Genomic DNA, 14,326 nt, shown 5'->3' on the forward strand with positions numbered 1-14,326 from the left:
ACTCCCAGAATACTCCAGCTATACTGGCTGGAGAATTCTGGGAGTTGAAGTCCACAAGTCTTAAAGTTGCCAAGTTTGGGGACCCCTGGTGTAATATCACGGCTATAAACCCCTGACGCAGTAAGAAAGCGGCCGTTAACTCTCGTCATCCGACTTTACATCTGAAGGGAAATCCTTTTCCCTCCTCCGGAGGAAATATGGGAGCGCCCGCCTTTCCTCTCCCTGGGAGCTGAACGAAGCGACGTAACCGCACTTCCGGTTTCTTACGTTCCACGTTTCAACTTTAACCTTTCCCCGCTGCCGCCTTCTTTCTCTTCCGGCGCAAGTTTCGGCTTCAGGTTGGTTCTCTTTCTGGGGGAAGAGGGGTGGAGGGTTGATTTTAATCGGTTTCCATCCGTTGTGTAGAAAAATTGGGTGAGCTCAAAGGTTTGCCGTGACGCGGTTGGGAGCCTGGTGGGAAGAATGGAGGGCGTGTGGGTTGCGGTAAATGGAAGAAATAGGCGAGGAGGAGGCCGCGATGGCGATCGCAGGAAGGAGGCCTTTTGGCCTGCCCTTTGACTAATAAAGCCTTCTCGAAACCTGCCCGGAGTTATACGAGATCTTGAGTCTCCAGCGGCTCAGCTACGCTGCTTGTTTCATGGGCACAGCACTGAGCAGTTTGCAGCATTTCTGCAGTAAATTTAAACCTTTTAGGATTGTGACATCATGCAAATACATTTGCCACCTGCCCAGAGATATTTTCTGATGATGTTACCTAGTTTGGGTAATGAAATGTCTGCAAGACAACAAGCAAGCTCAGAAAACTCTAAGGACCCCTCAGAAATATTTTCCCCAAACCAAGTTTGTTAGGACGTTTTTGGGGGCAAGGAGAAAGGAAATATTTGCATCAGGGTTTTTTTTTCCACCCCCAATTTTCAGTTTTATTTATAATATCCTTGTGTGATAGTTATTGCTCATGACCTCATCCTTATCTCCCCATGTAATATCTTGGGAGGACTGTTTTGGAGATAGTGGTATGTTTGGATGTTGGTTTGGATTAGCAGAATCTGGGTGCAAATCTTTGCTTTTCATGTAAGGGCGAAGGCTTTGAGAGTTAGAGCATCAGCGTTTTTAGCAGCATACCAACTGTGACATACTTGCTTAATAGTAGTACTGGTTTAAAAATATTTTGCAATTTGCAATTTTAATAGATTTTAATAGATTTTGACCTTATGACATATTTTCTGTCCACAAGAATAAAAAACAGTTATGCTTAATGTCAGCAGCATGATTTTTATAATCAAGAGTGCAAAAGTAGCATTCAATGTGATGAATTCTAACTCTAGAATTCCCACACTGTAATTATCCAGAGATTATGGATACTATAAGCCAAGCCAATGGGACCTTGGAGATGGTTGGTATATGGCTAAATCTAAACAGTTGTAGTCCAGCAATGATCCTTCTCACATTTCATTCACCTTCTCTTGTTTTAGGCACTGAAAATGGTCCAGCGTCTGACATATCGGCGTAGGCTGTCCTACAATACAGCCTCTAACAAGACCAGGCTGTAAGTCTAATCAGAATTCTTGCCATTCTCTAATTGAATGTCTTTTGTTTTGAGTTTGTGATCATACTAAGTATTTGTTATCTGGTTCATACAGGTCCAGGACACCTGGCAACAGGATTGTATATCTTTATACTAAGAAAGTTGGCAAGGCACCAAAGTCTGCATGCGGTGTATGCCCAGGAAGACTTCGTGGTGTAAGTCTCTTTTTTTTTTTAATAAACTAGCTTTGTACAAAGACCAAGCTGTAGGACATAAGACAATTTATATGAGAAAATCAGATTTGTATGACTCTCGAGAAATAACTTTTTTTCATTGTGAAAATCTATATTTCATATCATTAGTGGGTTTTCTTTGCTTTACATTGCTTTGTGTGTTGTTTGTGTACTATAAACATATAGTAATATATATTACTAATAAGTGTTTAGTAATTCACTTACTCTGATAACTTATTATTCACATGACTACTTTTATGTCTCTATTGATTTGTATTTAAATAGGTATAAAATAACTTTAAATTTAGTAGCAGTTTTTAACTTTCAGAAAACAATGCTAGATCATAACATAATTGTTGAGGAGCTAAAAATACTTGGCTTGCTATAGAATTTCCTCTTTTAAGGCAGCATTTTTCTTCTCTTCAAGCTCTTTAAAAGTTCTTTAGAGAGAACATTAACTTTTGAAGTGATGTGGTAAATGCAGTGGTATATTCCAGCTGCACAGATACCTATTTGTTCTGTCACATTTCTTAATTAATCATATGTTATGTGGGTGCTATAAAATAATTAATAAAGCAACACATAAATATTAAAAAGCATCAGACATTAAAGATTACTAAAATTATGCAAACCCTAGGCATGAAAGAGTGAATATATCTTAATCTCAGTAATGGAGCTATCCAAATATGTCTCTGGTTCCTGCTACCCCTCCAGCCATAGTAACAAGCAGATCTTCAGGGGATAGGGAACATCAAGAGGGGTGGATCCAATCTAACCTCTGGTGTGGTGGGAGAGAAAATGTTCCATGAAACAGGGACTAGGCCAGAGAAGGCCCACTTCCTGGGATCTACCAAATGATCATCCCTGACAGATGATCCTCAGCATATCTTCTTTGTCAGATGAAATGGGACAAGCTGATGTAGTCATTTCATAGTATAAAACTATTATATTTGACATAATTTCAGGAAGTGTGGGTTTAACTGTTGAAAGAATATTGTTAGGAGCCAACTTAATAATATTTTAATGAACTACATAGCAAAATATATCATGCCTACCTTAAATCTCCATTTCAGTGAATCTATTCTGAATATATTTTCTTTTTGGTATTAAACAATATAATCTTTGAAATTAAAACAAGCTTATGCATTTATAATACTCATTCAGAAATCCATTGTCATATTATTATGAATGGGTGATTTATATAAGCACAAAAATTATAAGGGCTACTTTCTTTTTAATCCAATAAATTTCAGGGGTGAGTTACAAAAAGATGTATTTTATTTTCTACAGGTCCGCGCTGTTCGTCCAAAAGTTCTTATGAGACTTTCCAAAACAAAGAAACACGTTAGTAGAGCCTACGGAGGTTCTATGTGTGCTAAATGTGTTCGTGACAGGTAAATGATATTTTGAGTACAATTTTGCTGAAATGTATAGGTTCATTTAAATGTATTCCAATTACATATATTATAGTTTGTTTTCTGTCAGTTATCCACAAAACTACAGCTGGTCCAGAATGCAGCCGCGCAAGCGATATTGGGTGTACCGAGATACACTCATATTACACCTGTCCTCCGCGAGCTGCACTGGCTGCCAATTGGTCTCCGGACACAATTCAAGGTGTTGGTTATTACCTTTAAAGCCCTACATGGCTTAGGACCAGCCTATCTGCGAGACCGCCTACTGCCATACACCTCCCAACAGCCGATAAGATCCCACAGGGTGGGCCTCCTTCGGATACCATCAGCTGGGCAGTGTCGGCTGGCGGGTCCCCAGAGGAGAGCCTTCTCTGTGGCTGCTCCGACCCTGTGGAATCAGCTACCCCCAGAGGTCCGGACTTTACCCACCCACCCGCCTTCAGGAAAGCCGTTAAAACCTGGCTGTTCCGGCAGGCCTGGGGCTGTTGACCTTAGTGTTAAGGTCCAGCCCCGATTAGAACGTATGTGTGTTGTGAATTTTAAACTATTTTTTTTACTTATTTTGCTTTTCTTTTTTTCTTTCGTTGTAAGCCGCCCGGAGTCCTCCAGGATTGGGCGGCCTATAAATTTAATAAATGAAATGAAATGAACTATAAATGAGAACATAGTTTAGAATAGTCACCTACTTTAGAATAGTTTTAAGGCATGTTGATGTAAAGTTAATTGAAATGTTCAAAATAACCTATAGAGCTCTATCCATCTACCTTGCTTTATTTTACCTTTCCATTAACAGTTGGAATATCTTGTAGCTGTAATCTTAGAATCCATTGTAAAGAAGGGGGATGCATATATTTGTAATTCATGGAGGCAACTTGATGCTAAAGAGTCTGTTTTATAAAAAAATGTCCTTTGTAAATGTAACAGAATTAACATTAGAAAAAGCAACTGTTTCTTCCTACTTCTTCATAAAGGCTTTATTTTAACATGACATGTAGATTGGATCTAATAACAAATACTAAATGTTCAAGTGATGCTTGTTAGGATTGTGATATGGCTTTGTTGCTGAATTATAACAATGCTTTGCTTTTTTTTTAGAATCAAGAGAGCATTCCTTATTGAGGAACAGAAGATTGTTGTCAAAGTACTGAAGGCACAAGCACAGAGTCAAAAATCAAAGTGATTATTTGTATTCTCACCTAATAAATGAAGATTTAAATAATCTACAAGATGATTTTTTCTGAATATTAAACTATTGGCAAGAGCAAAGATATAAGATCCTAAAATGGGGTTCTTTTGCATTCATTTTTGGTAGTACTGCTTTCAAACCAATTTACAGTTAATCTGCAAAACATTTTTATTTTAGTATTGTGCTAATAATGATATTTACAAAGTCAGAATAATTTACAATTAATAATCAGACATGAAAGAGCCATTGGTGTACAAAAAAACTTGTCAAAAGAAATCAGGAAGAGAAAATCTTGTACGTGATTAAAAGTCTGAGTATCAATAATGGTGCCTGATTTTTCAGGTATATGTTTAAGGTGAGTGGTGTGTAAAGTTAAAAGCATTTAGAATGCTGTACTGATAACTAGAAAACAAACACTTCTAAAAGGCAATTGTCCAGTTAAATAATTATGACTGGGTAATGTGGGAATAAAAAATATTGGAAATCATTATATTTACCTGCTGTTAAGTTTATCATAAATTAATTTATCAAACAACTGGAACCAATATTGAATTATCTTAAGTGTAGTATTTATTTTACCCCACAATAGTCTTGTGAAGGGTGGATGGACAATGACTGGTATCAAATCAGCCAGTAAATGCTATAATTGATGGTCTCCTTGATGGCAGTTCAGCACAAACACTGAACAGTATTGAGTATAACTAATTACCTAGTTAAATATTCAGAACTTGACTTGTTAGAATGCCTTTCCAAGTATTAACTATAGAAGTGAAATTAACTGACAGAAAGTGAATTAATTTTCAAATGTATGTATTGTGAATGAGCATTGATAAGTGTTAGGTGACCCTTCAAATTTTAGGTAACTAAAATCCTGTCAGATAAAATAATCTTTTCATTTAATTACCCAGTCTCCTGATTCTCAGATGCCTTGGAGATAATCGTTAGTTGTGATATACAATAGAACTAGATAAATTTGTTTTTGTCCCTCCTGTACCAAACCCACATAGTTGTCATTGTAGTTTTTATAGAAGTCATGTTTTCTTAGCATAACATTCCAACTAGTGTACAACTATGGGAAGTAGAAACATTTTTAATAATCAAAATGAGATTCAAAAATGTATTAACTATAAAGTTAGAATAACCTGTACTTTTTAAAACATTGGAAAATTATTATCTTTCAAAACATCTTGATTATACATTCCACATGTTTTGAGATAAATTCCTGCAATGATACGTCAGATGCATTTGACAATGCATCTAAAGTTGGCAAAAGGATTTGAATTAAAGATGCAAAGAACAATGGTGATCATTTCAATGATCTTCAATTACTCTTTCTAATTTTGTTTGATTTTCTGAAGAGAGCAACCTAAATGTTTCATTATTTTTGATGTGGACCAAATGGCTTATCAAACTGAGAAAGTGTTATTAATAATAAGGAATTTATTTCCTTGAATCGGTTTTAAGGGCTAAGTTTTTAACTTGGGGATATTTAAACAACCACCCTCAATATTGTAGCCTTGAAATATTTTGAACTACATTTCTCAGCATTCTTGACAATTGGCTTTGTTGATTCAAGTTTATGGGAATTCTCCAAACAGCTGAAGAAAGCTGCATTGGAAAAACATGTTTCAGATTCAACACTCTCATTTGTATATTTCAGAGAGTATGAATGGCACACTACTTTGATAGCTTTAGTTTGAACTGATTTTTTTCTTAGCTGGTCTGAGCTATTAGTATTTGCATAAGAGACTAATATACTGAACTCAAACATGCACAGCATCTTATGTTGGGATTACAGTGTATCTGTAGACTTTTGAGTTCGTATGTTGTGCTATTTGTTGGGTTAACAAATCACAATGGCTCAGTTTACACCAGGAGTGGGTTCCTGCCAGTTCTAACGTTCTGTAGAAGAGATTCCACAAATCTACCATGCCATTTAGAACCAATTCCATTTCCTCCCCCTGCCCATCCGCACCACCCTTGCCCCGCCCGCCGCTCACTGATTGGCTGGCTCACCAATTGCCCCGCCCGCCTCTTAGTCCTATCTAAACCTTAAAAGTCTTAAAGCTGTCAAGTTTGAACATCCCTGGATTTTTTTCCTTTGTAAAGGGTTAGGGGTGCAAGGGTCTTGTAACTTGACAGCTTTAAGATTTGCACACTTCAAATGCCAGAGTTTGTGAGCCAACATTTTGGTTGCTAAGCAAGAGTGTTCAGTGAGATTCACCACATTTTACAAGTTGGCCATGCCTACCCAGTCACATGACTGCCAAGCCACTACTACTTGGTCACATGGCTGGCAAGCCACTCCCACAAAGCAGGCCATACCTACAGAAGAGGTCCTAAATTTTTTTGAAACCCACCACTGGTACACATACAAAATCAGAACCAAACAAATGAAAGTGTCACGATGTGTGAAACTAGTCTTGTAACAGTATCTATGAAAGGTAAATTTAGAATAAAAATAGGACATATACATTCTCATAACTACTATTTCATTTTATGTGTGCAAATCATTAGGCTAAGTGGCATGAATGAAATGGGGAGTAATGCCAAAATGGTAGCTAACTGCTAATGAAAACCAGAACTAAGAATTCTTTCAAAATCAAGGGCTGCAAAATCAGGGATTTAAAATAAAGCAAAATTATTAAGTTTTTAGCCGCTGGACACCAGCAAATAAATTCCAAATCCTTCCAGTCAATCATTAGGGAACTGGCATAAAATAATAAGAGCCTGGTTTTAAGAGATTCATAGTTCTCGGGTGAAAGGGTAGAGGAGGGCCAAGGAAAATTGGGTGAGAAAAGAGCTGAATTAATGTTGGGACTATAAAATCTGCATACATTCAGAATCTCATCTCAGGCTTTAAGAAAGTTACCTCTCCATATGATTTATTTAATTAAGGCTGAGCATATTCTGCAGAAGCAAATAGATAAAATAAAATAAAAATGGCTAACCAAAGTATAGTTGAGCATAAGCCCAATTTCTGTGAGGAATTACAACTACAGTTGTCTAATTGAAATAAACATCATTGTCGCTCGCGCAGAATTGCAGTCTCTGGCCGGGACGGGATCTTTTCAAACGACCTTCCAGGATCAATACACGTATTAAACTCCCAGCTTTACCATTGGCTGGTCCCATTTTGATTGTGGGCGCGGCTTCTACGTCATCTACTTCTGCCAGGGCCACGTTTATTCATTAAATGACCACGTCGAGCATGTTAAGGTCCTGGAAGATTAATATCAGGTTAAAATGCCTTCTTCACGACAATGCCCCCTGGTAAAACTTTTCTACCAGTAATCTGTCATTAAACACTCTTTTTCGCCCATCATTTTATTCGCCTCGTTTCTCTTCTTTAATAGTTCCCCCTACAAGCGTTTGTGTTCGTTCCCTTCCAGGACGTAAATTTTCGGCAGTTCCGTTACAGTATGTACGGTGGCCGCGATAGGTCAGCCCAGTAAACGAACTCGGCGGGCAGGAAGGCAGCGGCTACGAGAGCAGACGAAGCTGGAGCTGGGATCGCTATGGAGACCCTCTACCGAGTGCCGTTTTTGGTGCTGGAATGCCCCAACATTAAACTGAAGCGGCCGAGTTGGGTACACATGCCCTCGGCCATGACGGTCTATGCGCTAGTGGTGGTTTCTTACTTCCTCATCACGGGAGGTAATGCCGGAGACCGCAAAGGGCTGAAGCCGCCGGGATAGGGCGCAGAGGGTCCCCCCCTCCCCCGGTGAAGGGGTTCAGGAGCCGCCCCCCAACCAGGCTGCACCATCGGGGGAGATGGGAGAAAGGGACGGCGAGGGCGACGCCTGAATACCCTCGGGGGGAGGGGACGCCGCCCGCCGTCTCAGACAACCTGAGGACCCCCTTTGAAAAATGAAAAGGAGGACTAGGGGAGACACGATAGAAGTTCCGATATCTCAGGGGCTGTCACAAAGAAGAGGGAGTCAAACTATTCTCCAAAGCACCTGAGGGCAGGACAAGAAGCAAAGGGTGGAAACTAATCAAGGAGAGAAGCAACCTAGAACTGAGAATAAATTTCCTGACAATTAGAACAATTAATCAGTGGAACAACTTGGCTCCAGAAGTTGTGAATTCTCCAACACTTTTTAAGAAGATGTTGGATAACCATTTGCCTGAAGTGGTGTAGTAGGGTTTTCTGCCTAAGCAGGGGGTTGGACTAGAAGACCTCCAAGGTCCCTTCCAACTCTTGTGACTCTATTCTATTCTTTCTGTCTTCCCTCCCTTCCCCCCCCCCGCTCGACCCTTAGAGACCCCTTCTACCCCTGCCCACTTCTAATGTAATTCTGCATGCTGGAAAAACACTCCGTTGTTCCCTTGAAAAGCCTTTCCAGGTGACGAGTCTGTAGAGATTCTCAGTCGTCCAGGTCATGGTTGTTCCGAAGATGACAACTCAGATAAACCTTCAAGCGGCATCCAAGACTCTCTAAAAGGATGCAGATGACCAGCTGTCTGTAAGAAGGAATATAAATCCTTCCGTTCCCCACCACCAGAGCTGAAGAAGCTTCTTGGATAAGAAATGAAACATCTTCAAAGAAAAAACAAGAAAGTCCAGTTGCCTCCTGAAAAAGTACCTTGGGGACAACCATGACCTGGATGACTGAGAATCTATACAGTCTCTTAGCTAGGCAATTGGGGATGAGTACCCTTTGAATGGTGTGGGACTAGGAATGGATTGCCAGAGGAAAAAATGGCAGACTACAGGAACCAGGAGTACTACTCAGCTGACCCTGAGGAAACAGAAAAACCTCTGAGTGCTTAAATGGCCCTATAAAAAAATGCAAATGAGCATTTGCAAGGTCATGTCGGCAAGGAATATACATCCATTCCCCACCATCCAGTCAGAGCTGAAGAAGTTTCTTGGATGAGAAGTGAAACGTCTTCAAAGAAAAAAGCAAGGAAGTCCAGTTGCCTTGTGAAAAAGCAACTTTGGGATTTCCAGGTGACACGCTTCAGCTGTTTTTTAAACTTGCGGCATCCAGGATGCAAAACCCCCAGTCTAAAACTAGAAGGGTCTTTAGCACCCTCACTCTCTTCCTCTCTGTCATCATCCTTTCCCTTTTTTGTGGTACCTAAAAATTTGCAGGAGAGCCATGAGACATTGGTGACTTTGGGATCAGACACTCTCAATCCTAAGAAATCTTGCCAAGAAAACTTTAGGGAACTTTTGTCTGTGGGAAATCCTCAGTCATCCAGATCATGGTTGTCCCAAAAGTGGTTTTCTCAGGAGGCAACTGGACTTCCTTGTTTTTCTTTGAAGACATTTCACTTGTCATCCAAGAAGCTTCAGTTCTGACTGGATGGTGGGGAATGGAAAGATTTATATTTCTTGCAGACAGTTGGTCATTTGCATTCTTTTTAGAAAGTCCATAAGGCCACTTGGGGGCAATTGCTAGAGTCTAGTCTGACTAGAAGGCACAGCTCAGAAAAGGAGTCAAGGTGGTTGAGGCAGAGGAATTCCCTATAACAAAAGGAGATACTGCTAAATTTTAGCTACTGTTTTGTTCTTTAGTTGCTGTATTGTTTACTTATCTATAACTTTCTATCCTTATAAACCCTCCCTGCCTTGGAGAGAACAAATTGAGGCTTTGCATTTGGGCTGGCATGTCTTTGCTGCAGAACTGCAAACAACTAGACATGTCAGGAAAGAGAGAAAAGAAACCTTTTTACCTCTTAGTTGCATTCTCGTATTTTCCTATATTTTTGCAGCCCAAGTCTGAACAAGTCTACTCTATATAATCAGATTTGCTGATGGATGGAGCAGGGAATAGGCAGATGTAAAAGGGTCATTATAAGCCTAAAAAAAATTAATTGTAAGATTCCGTGTTTTCATTTATGTGTTTGCTTACTTAATTTTGCCACCTTGGATTTTGTTGCATTCTTAAAATGTTTAAATACATATATCTAAGTGCTTCTATTCTCTGTCTTAAAAATATAGTAAAATGTATTTGAAAATTATTTAGCGATCGCAAACTCTATTAGTCCAGAAGGTAGACTTACTAAAGGGGGGTATCACCCACTTCTAGCTAATCTTGAACAAAGAAAGTTTCAATCCCCCTATGTCTATCAAGTAAATCCATGGACTTTCTAGAAGAAAAGTAAATTTTCCTGCTAAAAGTAGGCTGAAGGAAATTTGAAAAGTGGCTAATAAAACCTTGGTGAAGAGTTTGTTTCTCTCTATATATTGCAGCATTAGAACCTGAGGACAGGCAAAGTGGTGGTTTTGAACTTTAAGAACTACTGTGTTTGTAACTATTAGCAAAAGAACAAGAGACTTGTGAACTTTGCCTTCCTTTTTGGAAGAATTCTTTTATAAAGAATTTTTTCTTTATAAATATTTTTTACTTTATAGGAATAATTTATGATGTGATTGTAGAACCTCCTAGTGTTGGTTCAATGACTGATGAACATGGACATCAACGGCCTGTGGCATTCTTGGCATATAGGTAAAATGTAATTAATACTAAAAGTATATCAAAATATTAAAATGATATTGTATCAAATCTCTTGTCTACAAGAAAGAAGAATTTTTAGTAGCATATTTTCATTAATTGTTATTATTATAAACTTACTCATTAAACATGAAACTCAGTCAACACATTTAAAAATATCACAAATGATGTCATTATTAATTTGGTACGGATGTGCAAAATTAATCTGAGAGGATATTGTTCTAGTGTGTTCTGGCAGATTTCATTTCCTTCTGTATTTCTTTCAGATCATATTTTTTTGGGGGAAGGGGGAGTCAGCAGTTTTGACGTAAATTCTCAAAGTAGAAGCAGTTCAAGGTGTTCCAGGGGTGATGTGACCTTTTGTCTAAAATGTCCTATTTGAACACTTTGAGCCACTTCTGGATGATTTACTTTAAAAAAATTCTAAGTCTCCCTCCCTGGAACAGCATGGTCCAAAGAAAAGCAACAGAACAAAGCAGAACAATCCAGAATTTCTAAGACAGTCCAGCCAAAACTGAACAATTTTGTGCCTTCCCTTTTTAGTCTGTCTGGAGACCTTTTCCTCCCCTTTCCAGTGCACTGTAAAGTCTTTGTTAACTGCTTATTACATTCTTTGTTTACTCTGGTTTGTTTTACTGCTCTTTTTATTTGGATTTATGGTACATGGATTGTTTTTGCTCCTCTTTCTGGTTTTACCTTTGTTCCTTTTTTTCTTTTTCCTGTTTTTATCATTTTTGAATGACTAAAGTAGATGGGGGTAGCAGCCAGTGGAATATGGTGACTGAAGTGTGCGATGGCAGCTTCCTAAAATGTTGAAAAGTAAATTTGGACTCTTAATTTTGTGGTCCACTTCAAGTTGGTAGAATTGGTTCTCTCTAAATAATAAACGTTTGGAACTGACATCTATCCCAGTTCTTTCAGCAGATTTCTCACCTAGTTTTAATACCATTAATTCCCTAATAGTTCAGGACAAAAGGCATGTATCCCTACAAGTGAACTTGTGAACATTGTTCTTTTGCCTACCCTGAGTTAGATGATTATCGGGTCTATAGGTATAAAATACCTGCATGTACAAATCCCATGTAAATTTCTGGACCACTCTAATGTTGATCATTTACTGATTTTATATGCAGAGTAAATGGACAATACATTATGGAAGGGCTCGCGTCAAGTTTTCTCTTCACAATGGGTGGACTTGGTTTCATAATACTGGATCGTTCCAATGCACCAAATATCCCAAAGCTGAATAGATTTCTGCTACTTTTTATTGGATTTGTGAGCGTCTTGTTGAGTTTCTTCATGGCAAGAGTCTTTATGCGAATGAAATTACCGTAAGTAATTCTTCTTTTCTCAGATTCTTTTCTTCCTCATTCTTAATATTTGATTAAACCAAAATTTAAATTAATACATAAAAAGAATAAAACTGAACATAAGTTATTTCAGATTATTTTCTAAAGACATATTATTTGGAGAAACATAAGCAAACACAAGTCTATTTGTGTACATTTATTGGGTAGGACCGAAGATTATTACATTTATGAAATTGTAGAAATCAGTTGGAGAAATCAACTATTAATATCTGGGGTAAAGGGATTAAATATTTTGAAATGCTATCTAATACTACATTTTCATAGTACTTTAAGTTAATTCAGTGTTACTGAATTAGAAACTTTCAAATTAAGAATAAGATTATAGTTGGTAAAGGGTTTCAATCTAATAATTGAAGTAACTGTCAACAAAACACATGCAATTGGTGGTTAATTTGCATTCTGGCCTACTACATACTAACTACAATACATGAGGATGTAGTCATTACACCAGGTGCATGGAAAGTCCTCTGCAGTTCCTTTAACAGAAATACATCTTGCATTTGACCTTTTTTATCCTTCTAAATTATTTCTGTCTAGATCAGTGGTTTCCAATCTTTGTTTTTGGCCGTGCCCCACCTAAGCTTCTCTAAAATCTTGATGTCCCTTTGTGACATACTGTATAATTCTTACTTTACTCAAAAAGTGAACTCTACTCATGGTGGAGGGAGCCTAAAAGACCATCAACTTGGTTTAAACAAGGTTCAAATTGCCCCCACTTTGCAAACCACTGGTCTAGATTAAGAATGGCTTTGTGGCCCTTCACATCAGTTCTACCTCTGATTACTGGTACTGACAGAATAAGAAATTAGCATTATCTAATGGACTCAACTGTGAACTAAATAGCATTACTTTTATTTCACATTTCCATTCAAAATGTTCTTTGTCTTCTAGGGGCTACTTGATGGGTTAGTGCCTTTTCTGATTGCTGCAGATTGAAGATTGTATTTCCTTCTCATTAGGAAGAAGAATGGATAGCAAAAATACATAGCCCCATCATTCCTATCTAAAGACGCAAGAGAGAGAGAGAATGAGTAGACTTGCTAAAGAATTGTTTTCTCATTTTCTCCTTATATAAACAGGATTTGTTGCAGGCAGTTACTTTAACTAATGTGTTCCTATTTTTATTCAGTGTTTAAAAAAGCAACATTCTTGTGTTATCAGGCCTAAGTGTATTATGTCAGTACAATAGCACCACAACCCTACAATCCTGTTCCCTATCCTTCTCAGAGTAATAATTCTATACTTTCTTGTAATACCTTAGCTTGGTCTATCTCCTTGTGAGAGAATCTCTTTAGAAAATGTGAAAGTAATATTTCCATATTTATGAATAAAAACTCCTGGTCAGTGATTGCCATTGTATGTTTAGGAGTTTGATCAAGAAAACAGAGAAGCAACTAGTTTTGTGCTCTATCTTTGGATAAGCCAACCCAGAGATCAGAGCAGATCATGTACTTACAAGATATGAAAGAGAAGAGAGTTGGTGGATTGTGGAGAATGCCTGCACGAGTGAGGGTGCCACCTCCCTCTAGCATTACTGGCAATTGGTGCTTTAAAATATTCCAGATAATACAGTCTTCTAGCCACTTGCAAAGGCACTGAAAAATAACTGTTTCTGCACATGGATTTGTATCTGTGTTGTGTTATGAAGAAAAGATTACACTGACATTCATGTTAGTAGATGAATCTAAACATATGCAAAATAAAACCCTGAATTGTATGATAGTAATTGTTTCTTTAAAATTTTTGAAAACATTAAAACATTTTTCTATTAAAACACTGTTTGTATATTGTATATATTTAGTGCTCTTTTACATTCCTAATAATCTTGTGCTTTCCTAAGTTTTTTTTTACATTTCATAGTACAGGTGTGGTTTTTAGTAATCTCATTTTTATAGAAGGGGATAAGTGTTTATAAAGGCCATGTAGTGAATCTGTGGCTTTAGGTAGTTCCATAAATGTTTGCATTATTCCAGATGTAATATTGTACATGTGCACGTGCCCATCTGCGATGCAACCCAGAAGAGGAGGTGCCCAGGACGCATACACGTGCTGGAAAATGAACTTCCAGTTTCTGGTGCAAGCATGTACACTGGCCAACTAGTCTTCCAGTTACTTGCGTGTGACGATCAG

The 14,326-nt window shown here is 38.0% G+C and overlaps 2 protein-coding genes across 3 annotated transcripts; both read left to right on the forward strand.

Moving 5' to 3' along the window:
• Window positions 1-253: 253 nt before the first annotated feature.
• Window positions 254-4,399, forward strand: RPL34 (ribosomal protein L34). Of its 2 annotated transcripts, none has more exons than XM_032224675.1 (5): window positions 254-338; window positions 1,473-1,546; window positions 1,641-1,740; window positions 3,049-3,152; window positions 4,269-4,399. In XM_032224675.1, exons 2-5 carry the CDS (start codon window positions 1,482-1,484, stop codon window positions 4,351-4,353), a joined length of 354 nt encoding a protein of 117 aa, XP_032080566.1. In that variant the 5' UTR covers window positions 254-338; window positions 1,473-1,481; the 3' UTR covers window positions 4,354-4,399. The 2 variants fall into 2 exon arrangements, with proteins under 2 accessions (XP_032080566.1, XP_032080567.1); XM_032224676.1 differs by lacking the exon at window positions 254-338 and adding an exon at window positions 375-414.
• A 3,375-nt stretch (window positions 4,400-7,774) lies between these two features.
• Window positions 7,775-13,785, forward strand: OSTC (oligosaccharyltransferase complex non-catalytic subunit). Its single transcript, XM_032224559.1, has 4 exons — window positions 7,775-8,016; window positions 10,727-10,820; window positions 11,960-12,157; window positions 13,088-13,785. Exons 1-4 carry the CDS (start codon window positions 7,878-7,880, stop codon window positions 13,104-13,106), a joined length of 450 nt encoding a protein of 149 aa, XP_032080450.1. The 5' UTR covers window positions 7,775-7,877; the 3' UTR covers window positions 13,107-13,785.
• Window positions 13,786-14,326: the final 541 nt, after the last annotated feature.

Source organism: Thamnophis elegans, chromosome 9 (assembly GCF_009769535.1).
Source record: "Thamnophis elegans isolate rThaEle1 chromosome 9, rThaEle1.pri, whole genome shotgun sequence".
Lineage (NCBI taxonomy): Eukaryota > Metazoa > Chordata > Lepidosauria > Squamata > Colubridae > Thamnophis > Thamnophis elegans.

Excerpts from the sequence above, each read along its gene's own strand:
- RPL34 (XM_032224675.1), top strand. The coding sequence starts at position 1,482 with ATGGTCCAGCGTCTGACATATCGGCGTAGGCTGTCCTACAATACAGCC. Across the intron at positions 1,547-1,640 it reads GCCTCTAACAAGACCAGGCT|GTCCAGGACACCTGGCAACA; the intron begins GTAAGTCTAATC and ends TGGTTCATACAG. Across the intron at positions 1,741-3,048 it reads GCCCAGGAAGACTTCGTGGT|GTCCGCGCTGTTCGTCCAAA; the intron begins GTAAGTCTCTTT and ends TATTTTCTACAG.
- OSTC (XM_032224559.1), top strand. The coding sequence starts at position 7,878 with ATGGAGACCCTCTACCGAGTGCCGTTTTTGGTGCTGGAATGCCCCAAC. Across the intron at positions 8,017-10,726 it reads TTACTTCCTCATCACGGGAG|GAATAATTTATGATGTGATT; the intron begins GTAATGCCGGAG and ends TTTACTTTATAG. Across the intron at positions 10,821-11,959 it reads GTGGCATTCTTGGCATATAG|AGTAAATGGACAATACATTA; the intron begins GTAAAATGTAAT and ends TTTTATATGCAG.